General features: G+C 37.0%; 3 protein-coding genes across 3 annotated transcripts; 2 read left to right on the top strand and 1 right to left on the bottom strand.

The window, feature by feature from the left end:
• Positions 1–1361: 1361 nt before the first annotated feature.
• Positions 1362–13996, top strand: LOC141587509 (putative pectinesterase 11). Its single transcript, XM_074408991.1, has 4 exons — positions 1362–1496; positions 11939–12400; positions 12824–13021; positions 13515–13996. Exons 1-4 carry the CDS (start codon positions 1362–1364, stop codon positions 13893–13895), a joined length of 1176 nt encoding a protein of 391 aa, XP_074265092.1. The 3' UTR covers positions 13896–13996.
• A 1933-nt stretch (positions 13997–15929) lies between these two features.
• Positions 15930–18762, top strand: LOC141586323 (putative pectinesterase 11). The gene is made up of 4 exons (XM_074407515.1): positions 15930–16357; positions 16985–17173; positions 17930–18165; positions 18296–18762. Exons 1-4 carry the CDS (start codon positions 15959–15961, stop codon positions 18441–18443), a joined length of 972 nt encoding a protein of 323 aa, XP_074263616.1. The 5' UTR covers positions 15930–15958; the 3' UTR covers positions 18444–18762.
• A 609-nt stretch (positions 18763–19371) lies between these two features.
• Positions 19372–25319, bottom strand: LOC141586317 (AT-rich interactive domain-containing protein 5-like). The gene is made up of 14 exons (XM_074407502.1): positions 25204–25319; positions 24201–24540; positions 23928–24064; positions 23752–23791; positions 23099–23151; positions 22899–22944; positions 22535–22627; positions 21581–21697; positions 21415–21466; positions 21241–21310; positions 21028–21094; positions 20877–20927; positions 20016–20108; positions 19372–19729 (listed from the first exon to the last, which is right to left on the bottom strand). The coding sequence occupies exons 2-14, from the start codon at positions 24519–24521 to the stop codon at positions 19622–19624; spliced, it is 1248 nt and encodes a 415-aa protein (XP_074263603.1). The 5' UTR covers positions 24522–24540; positions 25204–25319; the 3' UTR covers positions 19372–19621.
• Positions 25320–25803: the final 484 nt, after the last annotated feature.

The raw sequence follows: 25803 nt of genomic DNA, 5'->3' as shown, positions 1-25803 counted from the left end.
CACCACGAATGAGGTCCACGGTGGAAGCAAGGGCCGAGATTGCCAAATCCTTTTGATGGGCATCTTGCTTCATCCAAGCACTCAACTCAGCCACGGCTTGAAGAACTTCCCGCATACTACCCGAATTCACTTGACTAGACGACCCAACCTCAGGATCCGTCTTAATTGTTACAGAAATCAATTCATCATTTTCCACCTTGATGAGCATTTTCCCCATTTGACCATTACTCATAACATCGCACATGTCCAAAGAACCCAAGCTAGTACTCACTAAAACCCCTTGTGCCTTGAGCACAACCGACAACCACATTCCATAGGGCAAGTGAAGCATGCTAGAAGAGGGTCTACGAAGTTTGGTCGAAATAAGATGAAAACGCTTAAACATTAACCCAACTAAGTTCACCTTTTTGTGAGTTGCAATATGATAGATTAAATATTGTTGGGCTATGGTGAGTTTTCCCCGATCACCCGAGTGATAAATTGATTGACACAACATATTAAAAATGATTCGAAGAGGAGGGGGTATTTGGGTATTACTCACTGGACCACAAGTGACGGCTTTGGGACACACGACTTGAGCAACACTAAGGGGTGAGGCATAAGGTAAAGCAACCCATGTTTCGGAGGGGAGTTTGTCATAACCTCCGGCTGGGATATCAAGGGCGGTAGCAAAATCAGATTGAGTAAGTTTCACAGGCTTACCATTCACCTTAGCCGTGAGGAATTCACCCGATTTGTCAACTCGGACGGATGCAAAGAATTGAGTCACCTCACTCACAAAAACCGGTTCACGCATTGCCAACAATTTTTCCCAACCTTGAGCCAATATCATGTCACGGACAGTATGAAAAGCAGGAGGCTCGAACCAAGTTTGGTTGTAAACCCAAGGAGAGTGGATAGTTTTGGGATTCATCAACCTCTCACAATTTTTGTAGATAGAGGTAGGAAGATCTAGACTTTCAAGGTGATCCCAAACAAGAGCCAAATCCCATTTAGAGGTTAGGGAAACCGAATCTGAGGGAGAAAGGTACACTAATTTCTTCTTTGAGGGTTTCGATTTTTTCAATGGTGGTTCACTGGGTGTTTCAACAGGAGGATTAACAGTAGGGTTTTCGATGTTGCTTTGCTCGACACTTTCAGAAATGGGGGGTAACTGGGATGAGGAAGCTTTTTCTTTCCTTTTGTTGTTTTTCTTTGCCGGAATCGGATCTGATTCGGCAGACTTGGTTGGATTCTCATTCAAATCAATTTCATTTTCTTCAATATCATCAACATTCACCATAACCGGTTCAGAGGAAGAGCTTGGGACGGTAGTACTTTTCTTCCGACCTCCTCGAGTACGACGCCCGACCATAGTGGAGATGGGGATGTCGTCTGGTGATGATGGAACAGTGGAGAGCGGTGATGGATGTGGGTTTGGTGGATCTGGGTTAGGTGAAGGAATCGTGTTTGAGGTTTGTGGAGGAAAGGCATGGGAGATTTTGGGTGAAGGCATGGTTTGAGTTGTTGATGTTGGTGGGTCAGATGTGACGGGTGGTGAGGTCATTCTTGTGGGTTTGATGGGTATTGTTGTGTTGAAAGATGTTTTTACCATGGTGGGTTAAGGTAGGTTAGTGGGTAGGTGAGATGGTAGGATTTGGGGAGATGAAGGGATAGACGGGTTGTAGGATTTTGGTGGGTTAGTAAGTTTGGACGGGTATAGGGATAGAAGGTGGGTTGAATGGAGTAAATGGCCCGATAAATGAGGGAGGTGAGGTAGTTGGCCCAACTAAACACATTTAATTACTCGAAATAAAAACGCAAGGTAACATATAATAAACGTAAATTTAGATATGAGGTTGAGTGATTACCGACTCACAAATACGGTGTCAATTTTTGGTCTAAACATGATGTCAATGCACTTAGAATACTTAATGACATATATCCAATTTTAATTTAATCAATTAAGGAAATTTGTAAAACTCACACTAAAAATCACAAGCAATTAATTAACCCAACTTCTAGTCTAAATTTCTCAAAATGTTCTCTTGCAAGTGGCTTAGTAAAAATATCGGCAATTTGATTTTCGGTCTTGCAAAAGATAAGTTTAACATGTCCTTTCTCCACATGATCACGAATAAAATGGTGACGAATATCAATATGTTTGGTTTTAGAGTGTTGAATAGGATTTTTGGAAATATTTATTGCACTCGTATTATCACACATTATGGGAACGGAGTCAAAAATAATACCAAAATCCAAGAGTTGTTGTCTTACCCAAAGTAATTGAGAACAACAATGTGCGGCACTAACGTACTCACTTTCGGCTGTTGAAAGAGCTACCGTGTTTTGTTTCTTTGAGCCCCACGAGATCAAGCAAGGACCCAAGAATGTTGCAATTCCGGAGGTGCTCTTTCTATCAACCGTACATCCCGCATAGTCCGCATCCGAAAAGCCTATGAGATCAAAAGGACAATGTAAGGGATACTACAAGTAAAGATTTTGTGTTCCAATCAAATACCGAAGAATTCGTTTAACGGCTTTAAAATGTGATTCTTTCGGATTTGCTTGGAACCTAACACATAAACAAACACTAAATAGAATGTCGGGACGACTTGCGGTCAAGTAGAGAAGTGAGCCTATCATACCTCTATACACCTTATCACTAACATTCTTACCGAGTTCATCTTTGTCCAATTTGGACCCGGCTACCATAGGTGTATCATGAGGCTTACCATTAGTCATCCCAAATTTCTTAAGCATTTCCTTAATATACTTTTGTTGATGGATCATGATTCCATCTTTTGATTGCTTAATTTGGAGCCCAAGGAAAAATCCTAGCTCACCCATCATGCTTATTTCAAACTCCGATTTCATTAGTTCCGAAAAATATAAGTAAAGGAGTTCATTTGTTGCACCAAATATAATGTCATCAACATATACTTGTACAACCAACAGTTCGCTGGACTGTTGCTTCAAGAACAATGTTTTGTCAACGGAGCCTCTTTTAAAACCATTTTCAATAAGAAACTTAGACAATCTATCATACCAACACCTAGGTGCTTGTTTTAAACCATAAAGAGCTTTGTCTAATTTGAAAACATGGTTAGGCAAATCATTGTTCTCAAAACCCGGTGGTTGTTCTACAAAGACATCTTCTTCCAAATATCCATTTAAGAAAGCGGTTTTGACATCCATTTGGAAGAGTTTAATGCCTTTGTGAGCCGCAAAAGCTATAAGTAATCGTATGGCCTCAAGTCTAGCTACCGGTGCATAGGTTTCATCGTAATCAATACCCTCTTGTTGGTTATAACCTTGCACCACTAGTCTAGCCTTGTTCCTTACAATTTCTCCCAAGTCATAAAGCTTATTGCGAAAGACCCACCTAGTACCAATAACGGTACGATTAGGCGGTCTAGGGACTAAGTGCCATACCTCATTTCTTTTGAATTGATTGAGTTCTTCTTGCATGGCAAGCAACCAGTCTGCATCAGTCAGGGCGACTGTTACATTTGAAGGTTCAATTTGAGAGAGGAAGGCATTGTGGGCACAATACTCATTGAGATGAGCGAGATTGTTGAGGGATGATCTTGTTCGAATTCCCGAGTTGAGATCACTAGTGAGATTAGAGAGTGGATGAGAGCTTTGATGTTTCCACTTCTTTGGAACAACGGTTTCTTGTTCCCCCTCAGGCAACATCGATCCACGGTGGTTTTTCTTTTGGCCTGGAGTGATCTTCATCATCACCGTTTTTTTGGGTTACTTGATTACGGAGGTGGAGGCAACGATCGTTGGGTCTGTTGCTTCCATAGAAGAAACAGTAGCAGAGGTGCTACGTGTTCCCCCTGAGTTGCTGATCTCTTTTGAAGGTGACAGTCTCTGTGTCTGTTGCAAATCAGTGATGGGTGCTTCTTCATCCTCGAACACAAAGTCCTTTCGAACAAGGCCAATCTCAAACTCATCGTCATCGCTATCATCATCATCATCATTCACGTTTTGTACCTGTTCAAGCACACTAGATTCATCAAAAATGACATGAATGCTTTCTTCAATTAACAAGGTTCGTTTATTGTAGACTTTATAGGCCTTGCTATGGTCGGAGTACCCAATAAACACTCCTTCATCACTATGTGGATCGAACTTACCCAAGTTGTTTTTACCATTGTTATGAACAAAACATTTGCTTCCAAAACATCTAAAATATGAAATGTTGGGTTTTCTTCCACGTAGCGATTCATAGGGAGTTTTATTCAAAATACTCCTTATCATGACACGATTATGAATGTAGCAAGCGGTATTTACCGCTTCGGCCCAAAAGTTCTTGGGCAACTTACTAGATAATAACATTATTCTAGCCATTCCTTCAAGGGTTCTATTCATCCTTTCAACCACACCATTTTGTTGTGGTGTTCTAGGAGCCGAGAAGTTATGGTCTACACCATTGTCATCACAATAAGCACCAAATGATGAGTTTTTGAATTCGGTTCCGTGATCGGTTCTCATTGAAACAAGTTTTAAACCAAGTTTGTTTTGAATCTTTTTTAACCAAATTAGAAACTCATCAAATGTCTCATCCTTAGAGCTTAGGAAGAGTGCCCAAACGAACCTAGAGTAATCATCAACAATGACACACACATAACGACTACCACCTCTACTTCTAGTTCTCATTGGTCCACACAAGTCGATATGTAAAAGTTGCAAAGGTTGAGATGTACTCATAATTCTTTTGGATTTAAAGGAACTTCTAACATGTTTGCCTCTAGCACATTCATCACATACTTTATCAAAATCAAACTTTATGTTGGGAATACCTTCAACTAAGTCAAGTCTTTTAAGAGTATTAAGAGTTTTTGTACTAACATGACCAAACCTTTTATGCCATAACCAAGGATCATTGTTCATTACACTCATGCAAGACATGGTGTGACCGGATAGAGTGTTCAAATTAGTTAAGTATACGTCTTTGATACGTCTTCCTTCGAGTATTAGTTCATTAGTAGTGGCATCAAATATTCGACACAAATTAGCACTAAATTCTACAATATTACCCTTAACACAAAGTTGAGAGATACTAAGGAGATTATGCTTCAAACCTTTGACAAGCCGCACGTTGTCGACACAAAGTAATGATGACTTACCAACCTTTCCAATGCCAATTACTTCACCTTTCTTGTTGTCACCAAACCTTACCGTGCCACCATCATATGCTTTAAGTGAGAGGAATTGGCTTCTATCACCCGTCATGTGACGAGAGCATCCACTATCCAAGTACCAATTGCGGCCGCCTCTCACCAAGCCCTACACAAAATTAGTTTTTGAGTTTAGGAACCCAAATGAATTTGGGTCCCTTTTTGTGATCAACATGTCTTGTGGTGTCTTCCTTAATGCACATTTGCTTTATTGTTTTGGTATTCTTGTTAATGTCATCAAATCGTTTTGTACATCCATTAAAAACATGACCATTGTCACCACAATAATTGCAAATGATGTATTCGGGAAGACCCACGTATTTCCTTCCTCTAAAATTAGTTTTAGGCTTCTGGATGCAACAGTCGGTCTGACCGTTCCATTTGAACCCCAAACCAGCAACTTTATCACATTTCTCGGTTTTATTCGTGAGGAAATTTAACACGGTTTGACTTCCTTCCCACTTTTCAGTGATGTTCTTAGCATTAACAAGTTCATTGGTCAAGTCATTGACACGGGAGAGGAGATGCAAATTCTTTTCTTTTTCTCTTTTGAGTTCATCATTGTTGACACTTTCTATGGACAATCTTTTCTCAACAATGAAGTCATGGGTGTGGTTGTTGAGTTTAGACACGAGATGCATGATTCTTTCTTTGGACTCTTCATATTTAGATGTCATCTCGTCAAGTCTTTTGTTTAGATCAACGATTTCATCGGATCTACGATGAGGAGAAGACCTAGAAGTGCTACATTCGGGCATACCTTTTTGAAAGAAAGTAAGCCTATCATGGAGGACTTCTATTTCATTCTTGAGACAAACAACCTCACCCTTAAGACACTTGTTTTCATTTTCCAAACATTCAATCTTTTCTTTAGACTTGTTTAAATCCTTGTCAGAAGCAACAGTCTTAGACACTGTTTCTCTTAGGTCTACAACTTCAACTACAAGGTCATAGATCTCATTCTCAAGAGCGTCTTTGTCCTTCAAAAGATCATCACGTTCCTTGGTTAGTGAGGAAACTTGCATCACCAAGGTAGTGTTGACATTTTCAAGGTCAGAGATGTCCGTGGGGGTCAACCTAAGACATTCTAGTTCTTTAGTCAAATGTTTGTTTAACTTGTTGACTCTTTTAACCTCATCATAAGCCTCAGATGTGACAGTGACGCTGTCTGTTGCTTTTAGTTTATTTTTCAGATTAAAGTTCTCTTGAGCAATTTCCTCAATCTCATTTTGCATTACCTCAAGCTTGTCATTTTGAAACCGACACTTATCAAAAAGTTGGTCAAGAAGCTTACATACTTTCTCTTTGGAGTAAGTTCTAGCCTTGGCCTTTAGATGATTTACCTCGTTGTCGGAATCGGAGTCGGAATCGTCGGGATTAGCCATGAGGCATCTTAAGTGTTCAAGTTTTGAGGTTTTTGAGACTTTTTCTTTACCATGATTTGCAAGACACATTTTAGCCTCAAGTTCCTCCTCGATGAGTTCCTCATCTTCTTCGGAGTCGGACATTCCTCAAATAGCACTCATGACTCTATGTTTATAGTCCTTTTTAACCTTTTCTCTTCTTTCCTTTGATTTGATTTCTTCCCACTTGGGACATTCTTTAATTTGGTGAGTTTTATCACCACATTTAAAGCATCCCACGGTGGAGTTAGGTCGTTTCTTAGGAAAGCGTTTTTTCGAGTAATTATTAGTGAACCTTTTGTTTCCTTGTCCATTGACCAACCCAGCTAGATTCCTTGTGAACATAGCAAACTCGTCTTCCTCCTCATCTTCTCCATCACTTGGAGAGGATGTGAGGGCGAGACTCTTTCCCTTTGATGACTCACTAGAATGCTTATCGAGGTTAAACTCGTGAGCCATTAGTGATCCCATTAGTTCATGAAGAGATAGGGTTGACAAGTCTTTAGCTTCCTCTATGGCGGTGACTTTAGGTTGCCATTTAGGGGATAGACTACGAAGGATTTTTCGAATGATGTCCTCGGACTCGAAATTCCTTCCTAGACTTTTAAGCTCATTAATAATACAAGAAAAACGTGAAGAGAAACTATTTAAGGACTCGTCTTTTGACATTCTAAACATCTCATATTGTTGCATGAGAAGGTCAATACGGTGTTTTCTTACTTGGGACGTCCCTTCATAGGCAAGTACAAGAGAATCCCAAATAGATTTTGCCGTAGGACATCCGGAGATTCGACTAACTTCCCCCTCACCAACACAACGTTGAAGAATCGACATTGCTTTGGAATTCTTTTCGGCAAGCTTGAAGTCGTTCTCATTGTAATTTCTTTCCTCTTTTGTCTTGGTGAAACCGTTTAGAATATCGGTTTCCTCAATAACTAGAGGTCCATTTTGGATGATGTTCCAATATTGATAATCAATACTTTTGATGTAATGTTCCATTTTGAGTTTCCACCATCCAAAATTCGAACCGGTAAAGACCGGGATCTTGGAGTGTTTCTCGGAATCCATTACCCACGAATCAAACTCTAAGGCGATTAGCCTCGATCAAGAGCACGAGGCTCTGATACCAATTGTTGAGTTTATGGATTCAAGTACCTAAGAGGAGGAGGGGGTGAATTAAGTACTATTTTAAAAAATTTAACTTCAACTTTATTGAATTAAAGTGAGTTAAGAGAACAAAAGAGATTAGAGGATACTTCGAATAATATTGAAAGACTAAACAAGTATCGAGATAAATGTTTGCTAAAGTATGAAAGTAACAACTGTTCTGACTGTAGCTATTTGTCTCAGTTTATGGAATACGTACTGCAAACCAAATGTGACAGTATGATGAACTGTTACTTCTAAGATTAAGCAAAGCAAAACAAACAAACAAAGTAAATTGCAGCGGAAATAAAGTAAGACAATGGAACACGAGATTTTTGAATTGGTTCGGCAAGAAACTCAAGTGCCTACGTCCAATCTACCTTTTTATTGCTTTCTTTTAGTGATCTACTCGGACAACTAAAAGACCCTTACAATAAAAGACACCAACCTACTCCGGTTATAAAGCTAGTACAAGAACTACTCCGTTCTTATGACAAGCTAACTCGCAACCTACTCCGGTTGCCAAGAGTTAAAAGACTACTCCGTCCTAAACTCTACTAACACACTTAGAATGTTATAGGATCAAGTTTCCACTAACATATTCTTAGCAAAGAATAGAGATGGACAACTTTTACAAGATCAACAATTCATAAGCAAGAGAGTTTACTATATTAAAGTAACAGTAGCCACGACTGTAACAACTTGAAGACTTTTAAAGGTTTTTGCAAAGACAACGATTTTTAAGCTTTAAAAACAATTTGCAAAGTTGGAAAATTATTTCAGAAAAGTCTTGGGATTTTATGAGGGAGATGGCTCGCCTTTTATAGAGGAAATGGGTGAGGAGGTTGCTAGGGTTTTGAAGGGTCAAAGACCACACATGTGAAGGGCATTAGCAACCACCCAAAACTTGCACCAAAGAGGGCTCTTTTGCAAAGGCAAGAATAGAGAAAGAGTGTTTGAAAGATATCCTTAAAAGCTCATGCAATTTCAGAAAACAAAGGATGTGAGACAAGTCACATGATGACAAGTTAACACAAATATGGCAAAAAACATTTCTTGTTTTCTAAAAGACCAAAGGGTTGAATTTGCATAAAGAGGAAACATTTTGAAATTAATAAATATTCAAACCACTCTTTGTTGAAGACCAACTCCTAATAAAATCTGAAGTTTTATCTTTGAAAAATAAGAGTCACGTGAAAGGTTTTTGAAAGATAAAAAGGGCTTCAAGTTTTACGAATTGTGGCAACAAACCAAGCAGCTGTTTACTAATGAAAGCGACGGTCGTCTTGACTGTTTCTATTACTCTAAGATACTCTACTTTCTCACTTGTACATTAGATGACACTAAGACTCAATACAATGGGATGATTAACAACTTCAACACTTCTTAATCCATGCTTGATTTAATCATTAATCCTGAAAAGGTAAACTAAGATAACACAAATCAAATGGGCATGTTATCATCAACATAAGGAACCCAACAATATATATAAGGGGTGTTGAACCCGTCATTTGGGACAACTCCTACACCACTTTTACATGTTTTTCATACCTTTATTTCAGTTCTTAGTTTAGTTTAGTTTAGTTTAGCATTTCCTTTATGTTATAAACAATTTCAATTAAGCATTTCTAGTTATATTCAAGTTACAATTCACGTTATTTCCATTTGTTATCTTGTTTTTCATTTCCAAGTTCTATTTCCATTGTCAAGTTAATCTCATTTTTAGTATTACTTTTATTATTCATTTACTAGTTAGTATGTTCATGTTTATTATTTCATATGTCATTGGTTTAATGTTCATTATGCAAGAGTAGTTTATTTGTCTAGGGAAGCCATGTATAAATAGATTTTGCAATTGTTGAATTAGGATGCATGTTATAGTAATCGTATAATAGTTTCTATCACATGCTTGTATTGATTTGTTATTCTTTGATTGTCAGTCACTATCTTAGAATAAATTTGTTAATTCACTTTTATAAGTCGAGAGACACGAAATTGAATTAAACTAAACATGTTTTAGTAGACCGATCTAGCCATATCGCTAGAACCCGTTCTATGGTTGACAATAAGGCCGAGAGGTGGTTGTCTTTAAACCTAAACAATTATCGTTTTATCAATTTCCTAGTTTGGCATGAGCATTTACATAATTTGCATGTATGAATCGACTTCTCTAGGCTCTTTCTTTATTATTGATTTCTTTCATTGCTTTATCTTTATTTTACAAACCCAACTAAACATTCATACGATAACCGACCTTGATAGAATTCACTCAATGACAACTTGTTTAGCAACTCCCGTCTCCTTGTGTTCGACCCCTATTACTACATTCATTTGTCTTAGGGTATTTATCTTTGACTAGGTTGCGACATCCTATCAAATTTTGGCGTCGTTGCCGGGGAGCACGATTTTGTTTGCTAATTAGTTGTTGAATTTTATCTTGTTATATTTGTCCCGAGGAACACTTGTTCCCTGGGACCGTTCTCACGGTTTCTTTGTAGTTTTAGTGCCTATTTTGTAGGTAATAAAGCTTGGCATTTTATAATGAATGATGGATTCTGATTCCCACAACTCAAAGATGAGCCTTTTCACGACTATCTTGAACGGTTCTACTACTTTCGCAATAGTCTAATCTCTCCTGGATACTTCCTTGATGAGGATTACTTGGGTCATCTCGTGCTCGATGGCATGGATTTTGAGACCCGTAAATTGACTCTAAACTTGAGTAGTGAGAGTGTCTACTACATGGTTGGGGCGGAATATATACGTATTTTAAGTTTTCTAACAAAATATGACAATGATAACCAATTATACCATGACCTAGTGGTTACCAGGGGCGTCTTAAAACAAATGGAGGCTCGGTGCGACACGGGAAAATGAGGCCCTAAATATGAATGCACAAGTCTATTACAGTTCAATGTTTGTATTGAAGTTTATTTATAAAAGCTTGTAATCCGGCGACCAAAAGTGGAGGCCCGGTTCCCACGCCCGTGGTTGCCCGTGGCCTTAGACACCCCTGGTGGTTACGAGCCATACACTCTAGCATAGGATCAAACATTGATACTTCATCAACCCAAAAAAGGGCATAAACCCTCACTAGAATATGACAATGATAACTGATAAGTAAGACGTTCATTCCTCATTTTCTCTTCAAAAGTAATTACTCGTATAGTCGTATTAATTAGTTATTCTTTTCCAAGAAAATATTCGATCAAATCGAACTTTTATAAAAAAAAAAAAAAAAAAATACCCCCTTCATTTTGTTATATTTTTTCATTTTATCTTTTCACTATATCTAAGGGAGATCAAGTTACACAATTTTACTTTCTTAACAGTTATGATCAAAGTTTTGAAACTTTGACCTTCGGAAAATTAATTAGAAGAACATAAACTAAATTTATCGAGAGAGTAAAATTTTTTGTTGCCATTATTATTAACATAGATGGGTTTCGAATTTATGTTATGTTGACGACCGTGACGAGCACGACGTTCATCCCCCGTTCCTAAGTTAATTATGCTTATAGTGTTGGTTAACGGCGCACAACGGTATAAGCACCCGTCAAACAAGAGACATCCATTGAATGTCTTAAAAAGAAAGCGATATGACATTTTGACATGGTTTGCTACATGTAAATTTGAAGCAACTTAACCATGTTTATTTCTTTGATCATATCCGTTAGATTATACTACTTCGAATCGGATTAGTTCTCTTTCGATTAACCTTCCACAACTACGATATCTATTACTCATGGGTCTAATTTATTTCCGCATCTGATTAGGTTTCCCAATCTAATTACAAAACTATTAGTAAGGTTTTCTACTTTGCTTAGAAAACTTTATTTGAGATTACTATATATAAACTCTCATACGTAGTAAATTTTATTCATTCAGAAATCTATAATCTTCAAGATCAATTGTAGCTAACACATTGTTACTGAAACACATAAACCCGTATTATTTATTTGTTTTCTTTAATTCTTTCTTGCTTGCATCCATCAAAACAATATCTCTTATATTCACTTTTTTGGACAATTATTTAATCTTTAATGTAAATAGCAAGAAATCAGGCGTTAGTACATCCCCTTAATCACAATATTAAGTCATAATTACATCTTACTAAGTAACGTTGCTAGCAAAATAAAACTTCTATATATAATCAAACACCATATCTTTGTTCTTCATAACTTCCAAACTCTAATTGTTTTTTTTTTTTTTTTGTTAAAGGGAGCAGCAAGGACGATTTTGATACTGCCGGGATTCCAAACTCTAATTAGTGAAAAACAACAATTACTAATGGCGGCATTACGTAACTCTTTTTCCATGACCATATTAGTGATACTTGTATTATGTTGCTTAACTACCCATGCTAATGCGCGGGTGCCTAGCGAGAAATTAAATTGGAAACGGCTAATAATTGTCGATCAATCGGGCAAAGGCAATTACACGAAGATACAAGATGCGATCGACGCAGTTCCGAGTAATAATGTCGACTCGATTCTTATTAGAGTTGAGCCAGGAATTTACGAGGAAAAAGTTTTGGTGCCTTTAGATAAACCGTTCATAATACTTAGTGGAAGAATTGCTGGAACTACTATAATCAGTTGGGCTGATAGTGGTGATATTTGGGATTCTCCTACTCTTACTGTTCTTGCTTCTGATTTTGTGGGCCGTTATCTTACTATTCAGGTACACTTCTTCCGTCCTTGTCGATAATTATCTGCATTATTTATTTTAGAGCGTCTCAGTTAATAATTACTATAATTTTTTAAAATTAAGTTCGTGTTGTACCTAGTAATTAAAAAAATTATTCTCAGTTTTTGTGATATGAGCGTAATTTTTATGTGCACGATTAATAATTTATTTTGTTCACGGTCCAAAATCACTTGTTATCTCTTTTATGGATTTTAATTCATAGGTGCAATGTGCATATGATGCTTAAACTTGTCTTAAATCTCTTTAATATTATTTAACAAGTTCTCGTATCAGACGGTCCTCAAAATAAGATTAATATTACTTTGTGACAGCTACAGAAGTATTGAGATAGTCATTATTTATCAATTTTTGCCCAATACTCAAATAGTGTATTAACTAGTTTAATGTTTTGTTGTGGGATTTCAGAATACATATGGAGAAGGAGCGAAAGCAGTGGCATTGAGGGTGACAAGCGATAGGGCGGAGTTTACAGCATGTCGAATCACTTCATATCAAGATACACTTCTAGATGAGCGTGGTAGGCACTTTTACAACAACTGCTATATTGAAGGAGGCACTGATTTCATTTTCGGCAATGCAGAGTCTCTCTTCCAAGTAAGTTGTTACTCTTTATCATTACTAGCATTTGTTACACTATAGTTTTCCTTATGATCACGCGTTATCTCACTAGACCTAGTAAAACTGACCTAACCTGAATGACCGGACTGCAACGACCTGAATTAATTCATCTAAAATAAAACTTAGTAATTATGGCTCGAAACAATGAATCCATCTAAAATGCTTGATATCAACATTGATTCAAGCCAGATGTCAACTAGCTTAGTTGGTAAAGTCATAGGAAGTGGTAGTCATGACCTGGTTTGAACACTGCTAGTATCAAAATCGAGCCTGGAGCTCCATTTACACCAAAAGAAGAATACAATGACTCAAGCCACCTAACCCGTATAACACATTTGCCAATTTTATCATGATTATACCACGATAAAAACACTTTATTATCACACCCGCAAACTAAAATAAGACATTGTTCGGAGAATATTATAGAACCCTTTGTTAACACGTACTTACCTAATATTTTGTGATGCAGAATTGTCACATACATTCGATATCAAAGCGAAACGGAGCAATAACGGCACAAAAAAGGGAAACAACAGAAGAAGAAACAGGATTTTATTTCATGGGAGGTCGGGTCACAGGGATCGAAAGTTGCACACTAGGAAGGCCATGGGGTCCTTATTCAAGAGTAGTGTTTATGAACACTTACATGGGTAACGCGGTAAATCCTGAAGGATGGGACGATTGGGGTAAACCGTTTACACATAATTCGGTTTACTATGGTGAATATAAATGTTACGGTCCAGGGGCAAATCGGTCAAATCGGGTTCAATGGTCTCTTAATCTTACTGATCAACAAGTGTCGGGATTTTATAAGTATCTTAGGAGTCCTACATCTTGGCTCAAACGTTGATTCTATTGTGTTTAGGGAGTACTACTTGTTAGATGTATATATCTGGTAGAAATACTTGTGTGACTATTACGATAATATTAGAGTCTTAATTCCAAAATAGTTGTGTGATAATTTGTTGAATTTGTTCTTGTGTAGATTCTTTTTACTGCTTTGATTCAAATTCCATTGATATTATTTAATTTTTTGATATTGTATCAATTGTGATCACACCTTGTCATGCATGTGAGCGTCGAGGATGCTCTTTAACGATTCTGATCAATTGATTATGAGAAATATGCCTCGTACTTAGTTTATTCTAACTTGTACGACATTATTATAACATTTAAAAATCGATCAATTTCGTACCTCTTATTCTTCTAATTAAGTCAAAATTCTTTTAAAACAGCAATATTCATTTTAATAGTAAAAAATAATCTTACGATTTATATTTCTGGTCTCACTTACGGTCATCATAATTAATACTCGTATTAACACAAGAGCATATCTCTTTCTTGTCTACCGGCGGTAGTACAACGTTCAACGGTCCATTTCAAAAAAGTAAGGCAAATAAGCTAATCATTTGGTAAGATTACACTTAGAATGAAATTATGGTACTCGTATTGAATTAGAATTACGGCTGTATTTAACATAAAAATAGTGTTTAATGTTTGATAATATTTTGTCCCTAACCCACTAATGTTTGGTCAAAGTCTCCTAATTTACCATCATGTTTCACAATAGCCAACGAACTCTTCAAATCTACCTAATTTATTTATTTTTGCATATAATTATTGAAATATACATAAACTCGTGAGAATTTGTTATTTTCCCTAACTCATAAACATTTGGTCATAATCTCGTTATTTTACACTTGGTGCATGAACTTGCATAATTAGTTAAATAAGTCGACAATTTTATGTCTTACGATATTGATTTCCATGTAACTGTTGATATTGTATCGGTATGTACTAAGACATTTTCTGAAGAAGTATTGGCTATCTAGTTTATTGGGTAGACGTACATAGTTAGTTTTAAAAAGTATAAAACACAAGTTTTAAATACTTAAAATGGTGTACCAAAAAAAAATACTTAAAATGACTATTAATAAATAATACTCCCATATTATTTTAATTTTCTCATCACTTCCCCAATTATGTAAGGGAAATTTGAGGATCGAGAAAAAAAAAAACAAAAATACAAAGATAGTACTCCCTCCTAGTTTGAGTGTTGGTTCCCCTTTCCATTTCCATGCTAGTCGGCTGTTGGTTCCTCTTTCCTTTTTTGGTAAGTTTTGTGTGGTCAAAATTCAATTCCATGTGGGGTAGGGTGTTTTGTGTGGTCCAATTCATTTCCTTAATTTTGGTGCCCAAAAGAAAGGGAACCAACACTCAGACGAGGAGGGAGTAATATATACTCACTCCGTAACTTTGAGCATTTAGTGTCACAACAAACGAATTCTCGGCGCGTTAAGCAGTTAAAACGGTTTCAAAAAGTCGAAAACAAGATTAGTTCTCGAATAACAAATTCAACAAAACATGTTTTCCATCACAACCAAATTCTACCAACCCATGCAATAAAACCAACTTTCTTTAACCAACAGAATTAAAGCAATATTAAGCTATGATAACATTTGCACACAAAATTTGTTGCTAAAAAACCAAACCTAACTTGGCTCGTTTACACAAACGTGGGTAACGTGCATTTCAATCACGTTGACCTCCCTATACATCAATTTACTTGACTAAAATAATGCTTTTACTTCTAACTTTTTCCTCATTTTTCTTGTCAACCGCAACTATTTAATTTATACATCCCATAATTTCATGAATTAGTCTTGTGTAAAGCGGTTTTATACTAATATAAGTGTAAACAGACCCAAACACAACCCTATTAACGGTTAAAAGTGGTTATTAAAGATCCTGTTTTACGATAAATTTATATAAAACCGTCTTGTACAAGTATTTGGGCAATTTTTTAATTTTTAATTTTTAATTAGTCATCACTTATATATAAATACACTCAATCCCATTTTCCATACTTCATAACTAGATTACATTTTAAGTTAACTTTGATTTTATATACTCATGAAAATGGGGATTCCACACCATTTTTTCAGTATATTGTTTACGTTTGCTCTTTGTACAATGGCGGCTCCTAGGGCGGATACTCAACCTACAACCACAAAAAGGTCGACAAGGGAGCGGATTGTAACGGTCGATAAGTCCGGTAAGGGGGACTATAAGAAGATACAAGATGCCATAAATGACGTTCCATCTAATAATGTTCATCCTATTTTTATAAGGGTTGAACCAGGAATTTACAACGAGAAAATTACTGTACCTGCTGATAAACCTTTGATTACACTTAGTGGTAGAAATGCTGAAACTACTGTAATTACTTGGAATGACAGTGGTGATATTATCAAATCTCCTACTTTTACTGTCTTGGCTTCTGATTTTGTCGGTCGATATCTTACTATTCAGGTAAGGATGATATTGGGTGTTACTGAGTTTCAATTTTAAACATATTCTCGTTATTAAAAAATTGTTTTTGCAGTTCCCTTTAAATAGAACAGTTTTTTGGGAAAATGCACGCTGTGCTCTTGAAGTTTCAAATTTTACCCGAAATACCCAATTTTTTGTTCCAAAAAACTTTAAGAGGTTATAACTCGTGTCTACAAGTTCAGAAAGTGATAATTTTTTCTTTCAAATCGATTATCTTTCCGAGAACTACGATTTGAAAAAAAAAATTGTCGTATTTGGATCTCGGGCTAGGAGTTTTTGTACGTCAAAGTTTTTTTACCGAACAAACTTTGAGTGACCATATCTCTTGGTCACGAATTCCAAACTCGACAATTTTTTTTTTCAAGTCATAGTTCTCGAAAAGATAATTAATTTGAAAAAAATCGTCACTTTCTGAGCTCGTAAACACGAGTTATAGCCTCTTAAAATTTCTGGATAAAAAAGTTGATGTATTTCGGGCAAAATATCAAAGTTCAAGAGCACTGCGTGCATTTCCCACAGCTTTTTTTGACATTGTATCGGGTTTTTAACAAAAAATATCGTGTTAAAAACGATGACATTATGTGTAACTGTATATATATGGTGCAGAACACGTTTGGTTCGAAGGGGAAGGCAGTGGCATTGAGAGTAGCAGGGGATAAAGCAGAGTTCAGTGCATGTAGAATTCTGTCATACCAGGATACACTTCTGGATGAAACCGGCACGCATTTCTATAGCAATTGTTACATTGAAGGAGCTACTGATTTCATTTGTGGCAATGCTAATTCTCTTTTCCAGGTACATACTATGAACTTCGCTTTTTTTTGTGAAATGTAACTAGGTCGAGTTGTTTCAGGTCGGGTCATTTGATCTGTCGAGTCAACTTGGGTCTGGGTTGTACTTTTCATGTTCGGGTGAAGAGGTCAGTTATAGTCGAGGAGGTTTTTTTTTTGGATATTCTCTCGCCTACCCCTGAACTTTTTCGTTTTCTAAGGTGTAACCCTCGTTTTTCACAAAAAAAAAAAACTTTGACCGACAATAATTATCTGTTACGAGTTCAGAAAACGATAATTTTTTTTTTTCAAATCAATTATCTCATCAAGGCCTTGAATTTGAAAAAAAAATCACCGCTTTTTGAACTCGTAGCCAGTAGTTATTGCTGGTCAAAGCTTTTTTAACGAATAAACTTTGACCGACCATACTTCCCGACTATGAGTTGAGACGTCGGTGAATTCTTTTTCAAACTGAAAGCCTCTTAAAGACGGTTAATTTGAAAAAACGTTTATCGTATTCTGAACTTGTAGCCAAGAGTTATTGACAGTCAAAGTTAATGAAAAAAGTTGAGGGGTACACGAGAGAATATTCTTTTTTTGTAAAGGGAGGCGATTTTGATGCTAACGAGGTTTGGACCCACGTCATGAATACAAATCTCATGACTTTACCAACTAAGCTAGTTGACATCTGCATAGTCGAGGAGGTTTGGTCTAACAAAAAGCCTCGTATGTCGAAAGCAGATAGGGATTGTTTGTGGTAATAATTTTGTTAAAATTGTAGAAATGTCATTTGCATTCGACATCAAAGAAGAAGGGAGCAATAACAGCACAACAAAGGAAGTCATCAGAGGAAAACACAGGATTCTATTTTGTAGGATGCAAGATAACTGGTGTCAAATCTTGTACACTAGGAAGGCCATGGGGACCTTACTCGAGGGTCGTCTACGCTCAAACTTACATGTCTAGCGCGGTTTTACCTCAAGGTTGGGATGATTGGGGTAAAATTTCTACCCACAGGTAATTTCTTACAGGCTTCTCTAGATCAAATTTCGTTATTAAACAGTTTTTATTGTAAAATTCAATCCGATTCTCATACTGTATGAGTCCGTCTCTTAATATTCATCATATCATATGAGTTTATGTGCAGAACCGCGTTTTATGGAGAGTATATGTGCTTTGGTCCCGGAGCAAACAGAACAAGACGAGTTGAATGGTCGCGAAGTCTGACAAACCAAGAAGTTTTCTCCTTCATGAGTTTGAGCTCGGAGAATGGGAAGACTTGGATTATGTCTTAGCTCGAAACAGCGATGTACACTTGGGAGAGTTATTCAGCTGCAGTTCCTTAGTGATTAGCGAGTTAATTACGCAGTATATTAGTATGTATATCAGTTGTATTAAATATATCCTGCCATTGATTTGTAAATTATAAAGAACATTGATCATCACTAGAGAAAATTATTTGATTAGTTTTTTTTCCTAAAAGATAAATGTCGATCTAAATACTTCATTGTCCCATTCAATTACTTAAAACCATTTTTTTATTATAGACTACGGGAGTACGGACTATCAGTATCTTTTTTCAGATAAATTAGTGAGTGGTTTGATTTTACAAAAGTCTTCGAGTAAATAACAAGTCTATTAAAAAACGTCCAAAATAATGGTTTGTTGTAAATAAGAATTTGTGCTAGGTAAATAATCGTAAACTAATGAGTTAGTTACTCGTATTTAATAAGTTTTTCCAATTTAGCAATCAAGCATTGGGTGCTCGTAAGTAGAGCTGGCCATCAGCACGGGCTGACCGGGCCCGGTGCGGACCAGGCACGCCTTGACCCAGCCCAGCCCTAGCCCGGCATTAACCCTGGCTGGCCCGGGTCCTGAAATTCCAGCCCAGTCCGTCTAGCCCGCCATTTTAGCAAAAATAAAAAATAAAATGGCAAGGCTCATCAGCCCGGCCCGGCCCGCACTTGGCCCATCTCGAGTCCTGGCCCGGGTCAAGCGAGCCCGGCCAAGCCCGCCACTCCCCTTGGCCTGGCCTGGGTCTGATCAGGAGAGCCCAGCCCACTCCTTGGCCAGCCCGGCCCGAGTACAGGTCTACTCGTAAGTGGAGTAGCTGGGTGCCTGGGTTGAGCCGTATAAAATGTCTCTTAACCATTGTAGTGGACCGAGTACTGACTGCAGGACTATGGCTAAGAAGTGGTAGATCTTTTAGAGAGAAAAAAATGAGGCCGAAATATAATGGTGCAACTTCTAGTAACATTTTTTTTTCAGTACAAACAAATTCTAGTAACATAAAATGTGAATTTTTTACACAAATGAAACTCAAACTACCACAAACCTACAGATATTCAGGGAATGGGAAAATACACTACAAGAAACCACCATCTAGATATCCCTGAATTGATCTAACCTAGCCTAAACCATGTCAGCTACTCTTTGTTCGAGATTAGTACCTCCAACTTTAGAGAAAGGAAAATTATTGGATGGTGTGCCGCGCAAAAGGGACTCGGACAAAGAGCCTGCCGTGCAGGCTGACAACAGCCGATGTATGTAGTGTGTCGATTCTTGCTGGCAAGTTTACAATCTGCACAACATTAGCAACAGATTAGGGCACAAATGTGGAGGGAGATGGGCGATATTCTCTATTTATTCCAAGGTAATTAATGGTCTGTATCGCACCAACAATTCTCATATAATTATGGCCTGCAGACTAGCAAAACTAAACCGGCCCGAACATTTCTCATATAATCTCAAGCATTCAAGAGCACGGGGCATTATACACCCTTATCAGCTTCAAAACACGTCAATGTCAAAAATCGTTCTTATGGCAATAATACCAAAAAAAAAATCTCAGTGTTATTGGAAAATACCTTCTTGAAAGGAGTGATTCCCCAAGGATTGTCTAGTTGCTCAGGCATACCAGTAATGACCACACGTCCAGAAGCATCTGACTGTACTCTGACCTGAATCATTACAGAACATATGTGTTGAACTTTTTATTATTGAAGTACACCTTTTTATCGAGCACACTCCAAGCAATGACAGCATGTTCACATAGCCATAAGATAATCGAATTGAGAAAATAATCACACGAAAGAAGCTGTCAAGAAAGCAGAATACGTCAAGGGTTGAAACCCTCAAAATGTACACAGTAGGTGTACAAACGACAAGTCAAGCTGCCGATGGCTCAGTAGCATATAGAAGTTAGGAGTACACGACAAAAAACATCAACTTTTATACTGGCATGCCAACTGAGTTTATATGAAACCTTTCATAGGTAATTTAATGCCACAAGAACTGAGTCTGGTCTCAGTACCACTACTATGACAACAGCTGATCTTTATAATTTTTGTTTACATGATTAATTGATCATCCCAATTTCATTCACTTCCCTATCAGTCTATCTTGGCACATGTACTGTGTACAAGTAAAAACTCCAATACATTCCACGGTACATGTACTGTGTAGTGTGTACAAGTAAACCTAATTGGCCGTAAAAAAAAAAAAAAAAAAAGGTTCTGACCATATATCTAACCCACATATTGAAATGTCCCCACGATTCACGATAAATACAAGCATTGCCTTAACAAAACCACATGAGCACAAAACCTTTCTAATGAGCAGATGAAGACATTAACCGATATTCACAATGCACGATTATTTAACAGATCATCGAACCAGGAGAATGTAAGGAACATAAAAACATTTACTTCAAGAATCAAGGACAATACCTCCTCACGGAGAAGCCCAGGAATTAATGCATAAACTTCAAAACAATCCTTCTGTATAACAAAACAGGAACATAGTGTCATGATGATCTTTATGATAGATAAGAAAAGATAGGGGTAAACTTGATGACCTAATATTAACTTAGAAACTCACACATTCTCGGACATTGATTTTAACCCAATCAGCAGGGGGTCCAACGTCAATAATTGTGGCCACGAGTCTATCAATAAAGGAAAACAAGATCGTTAGAGAAACAGAAATAAGAATGAATAGATAGTCCATTACTTACAAGGCTAAGATAGACTGATAGGGTGCGATTAGAGAGAAGAGATAAAATAGAAGAGAGAGGGAATATGAGATCTTAACGGTTTTTCTGTTTCGGCTAGCATATCATCTTCTTCATGCTCGAAATTACTTGGTTTCCTTTGCTTTACACCTGAAATAGTAGATTGTGAAAACACGTCAGCATCTGAACACCAGGAAATGTTCAGAAAATGCAAACATATAGGCACATAGCATGCTACATGTAAAGCAACATACCAATGTTTTTAAGATGCTTTTCACGCTTATGTGAAGAACTGAGATTCTTGTCCTGACAAAATAATATACGGTTTTAGGAACATCCAGCGGCAACGTGAAATTGAAATTGAAAGAGAGATGGCTCAGACCATCATAGTTATATATATTCTTTACGTATCAAACGCACCTTTCCTATTGGCTCCCCAACTTCTCCATAACCAGATTTTCGTTGAGCATGCCAACCCTGCATTGCACGAGTAGCTGCATCTCTCCTCACCCTACCTGAACTAGTAATTCCTCCTCCCTAAACAGAAACAGTACGAGTGGAATATAATGAAGAGAAGGTCTATTTGTACTCAACAGAATTCCTGCACTCCTATGTCCTAACCGAGCATATTTTTCAAGAAACTTTGGGATGATAAAAAGGAAAATAGCACCTCCCACAAAGAAAACGAGTCAGGAAAGAATATAAAAAAATCAAAATTGTGTCTGGGCTCAGAATATATGTGCAGGGAAAAGATCAAATATAATCTAGAAGCTGCATTCAACCTCGAAATAATACAGCCAATATCAAGTAGCCTACTGACTACAGTAAATGCTGAAGTATATACCAGTCCACTAACAGTCACAAACTCACAACCTATAGAAAACCCTTCAGATCAGAGAAGTAATTGAGTGCAATAATATTACACATCAGAGAGTGACGCATTTTTTTTTTTTCATTCCTTTGTCCCCTTTGAAAAAGAGAATTACTTTCTTTCATTTTAAGATTGAGAGATCAAGTTCTGCAATGTTTTGCTGTTAACCTTTCCATTACATAATTCATTCACACAATACACAAAAAGAAAAGTACACATCATGCACATCAAGTTCTCGTTGTTGAGATTTTATTTTGCTCTTCTGACTAAGACGGAAGGCGGAACTAAGGCCAAACACTCTTGCCACCGAAGAGGTACCGTCAAGTGATCAAAACGATGATACAACATATACACTCTTGTCACCGAAAAGGTAAACGCCTCTTAAGGCCAAAAACTCTTATTATGCAACATCTACATAATCACATATACGCAAATAAAAGTACCTAATATGGATTCAACACGATGATACATACAGCTGAAGCATTCAGATAAATAAGACCTACCTCAATTTCAGCAGAAGCACGCTCGGCGGAAGGAGAATCTGGAAATTCAACCTCACCTATCTCTATTTTATGTTTCTCATATTCCAAAAGTGCCTGCACAAAATAGCCAACAAATCAACCTTGAGGGTTTGAAAATTGAAAATTTAATAATTTAAAAGCGTAGCAAAAATAAGAACAAGCACGTGAATAACAAAAATAAAGAAAAAAAAATCTGTATCAAGTGTGTTTTAGCGGCCAAGCAGAAAGCTTTATAGTAACCTTGTGCTTTAAAGCTACAAGAGTAAGGACAGTAGGAGAAATAATTTGAAGCAAAATCCAGTGTTTTCATTGAAAGAGAACTTTAAACTAAGAATGCAGGTGTTACCTTTTCGTAGAAAATTCGAAACGTCCAAGATATGGTGGTACAAGTTCTGAAAAGAATGACAGCCATTATTTCAATCCGATGCATAAAATTACTAATCAAAATATTTGAAATGTCAACTACAACGTGTCTGCTGACAGAATATGCACTGATATCTCACGAAACGTAAATAAAGAGTAAAGAGAATGGGTGTCGTATCTTACTTAGGTGGATGGAAAGATTCTCCAATTTGCCGCCAAAGCTTGTAAAACGTTACCTAGCAACTCAGAGAAAGAGAACTCGTAAAACACTCAAGTGCACCTAGACAGCATACATAAAGACATATTCCCTCCATCCCATTTATGATTGTCCCCATTTGATTAAAAATCATATTTACGTTCTGCTGATGAAAAATCCCTACTACCTCTTGACCTGCAGAATTACATGTAAAGATATAACATTACCTTCGTCATTGTGTCATTTTTTATTTTACCCGGTATAGAAATAGTAAGATGACCCAAAAAGTAAACACTAAAACTTTGGAGAGACGGTCTCTCACTAAATTATTGAGAGACCAACCTTTCGTACCCTTTTATTTATATTTCGTACCCCTTTTGTTGTTGATCGTATTATAGTACTTTCGTACCTATTTACATAATAAATGTACCCATTTTATCATTAATCATGATTTGTACCTATTTTATTACCTTTAGTACCACTTTTTCTTAAAATTGTATAATGGTCTCTCAATAAAACTTATTAAGAGACAGTCTCTCAGGAGACCTACTCAAAAGTAAATGAGGACAATATAAACTCGATGGAGGAATACTATAGTATCCACCACCAAAAGTCAACATAAATGTGCAAGAAATCATACCCTATCATATCCACCCAATTTAACCACAGCTCTCCATAACCTAGTACAAAAGAGAGGACGATAATAACTAATGTTAACAACCATTCAACACTTCGAAGGCATCATTTCATAATCGAAATTTAAGGAAAATAGAAAATAAATTATCAAACCATAACTCCTAAAGGGTGGTACCATACTTAAGTAAGTTCAGAGGAACCCCATAGAACTTGGGGGGTCTAAAGTCCAGGTATCTCTCCTTGCAAAACGCTTGCAATTCTTTCATAAACTCAACTTGTTCTTCTTTAGTTCCTGCCTCCTCGTCATCCTCAATTGTCTACAAGTAATCAAAAAGTCGGAATTATCCTCCAAACAAGTAACTCAAAAGCAAACACCACTACCAACGTATTCACAATCCCATCCTCAAACACAAAATTTAACTCTATTATGAGAAGAAAGAACCTAACAGGCACCTTTAATCTTTTGCGACCACTCCCGGAACGTCCACCAGGAAGAGACCTAGCCAATAACCTTCCCGAGATACGAGCAGGAGTTGGTTCAACAGAATTCCCACCATTTTGAACTTTATTAACGGATTCTTCTTCAGCCACCCGAACCTTCTCCTCAATCATCTTCTCATTGCCATTACCATTGACATTTCCATTCCCATTTTCATTCAAGCCATGGCTTCCATGGTTGTAATCATCACCCATTGAAGGTGAATCACCTTCATCAAGCTCAGCTTCTTCATCAGCACCATTACGCACCACCATTTCCGTGTCACTGTTCCCCATTTTAACCCTTACAAAAACCCTAATTCAAAAACATCAAATCTCCGAACAATCAAACCCTAATTTACATAACTATCACACAGCTCAAAAGCACTAAATTTTTCACAATTAACAGCAAAACTTTCTTTCTTATTTCACATGTAATTAAAAATACAATTTGGTAATTACAAATAGAGCGAGTCTTGTTTAAAACCGTCTTAAGTTCACAACATAGTCATTATAACCATCACTACATAAACAACCTCGCATCGAAAGAGGCCGTCTTAAACAACATCAAATCAGACTTTGTCTTACAAGTAATATCAACAATCAAACCTACAACATTCTTATACATGCAAATCTACTATTCAAACACCTAGATATAAACTTATATTGGCACTGTCTCGGTCATTTATTTACCTTTGATTAAAATACCCCTCACAATGAAGACGGAAGAGTATTTAAACAGCAAATTGAAAGAATCAAATCACCAATTATAAACTGTATAGAATAAGACCGTCTTATAGTATAGGACGGAACTTTTTACGGGTGAGACACTCGTTTATTACTGTTAACAAATGAGTGACGGTCTTACACGATAATTATTGGAAACAAATTGGGGGAAATGTAGTAATGTACATATTTACATAATTAAAATAAATAAATTTCGCAAAAAAAAAATAGGATAGAGAGAAGAAAACGATACCAGGTAGAAAGAGAAGGAAGAGACGGCGAAACGGAGGGTGAAGGAAGTTTAGCGGGAATTTGGGAAGAGAGAAACGGGGAATGTGGAAAAAAAATGTATTTACCCGTTTGTTTACACAATTCGGGTTAATATGGCCTACTTATCGGGCTTTTATAATACCGTTCGAAAACATAGGACCGAGAATTGGTAAATGGATCAATCGGGCTGGGTCAGTTCGGGCCACTTCGAATTAGGTCATTTTGTTATCGGGTCACTTCGGATCGGGCCATTTTGGGTCGGGTCATTTCGGATGATGATTTTGCATTAATTCAATCACTTCGAGTCATTATGGGTCACCCAAGTCGGGTCACTCCGGGTTGGGTCACTTTCTCTTCGGGTCATTTTTGGGTCTTGAGTCAACCTTATCGGGTCGGGTCATTCGGGTCAGGGACCTTAAAGTAAAACAACAATCAATAAGAGCATTAGCAATAGATGAACCTTCAATAGGTTTGTTCTCATACCACATAAGATAATATACAAACTCATTTACTTACAAACCTCATAGTAACAATAGATAAACCTCTTCAAAGTTCATAACATGGCCCACTATACTATTTCTTC

Source organism: Silene latifolia, chromosome 6 (assembly GCF_048544455.1).
Source record: "Silene latifolia isolate original U9 population chromosome 6, ASM4854445v1, whole genome shotgun sequence".
NCBI lineage: Eukaryota > Viridiplantae > Streptophyta > Magnoliopsida > Caryophyllales > Caryophyllaceae > Silene > Silene latifolia.
Note: the sequence above shows the minus strand (reverse complement) of the source record. Positions and strands in the feature narration are given on the sequence as shown.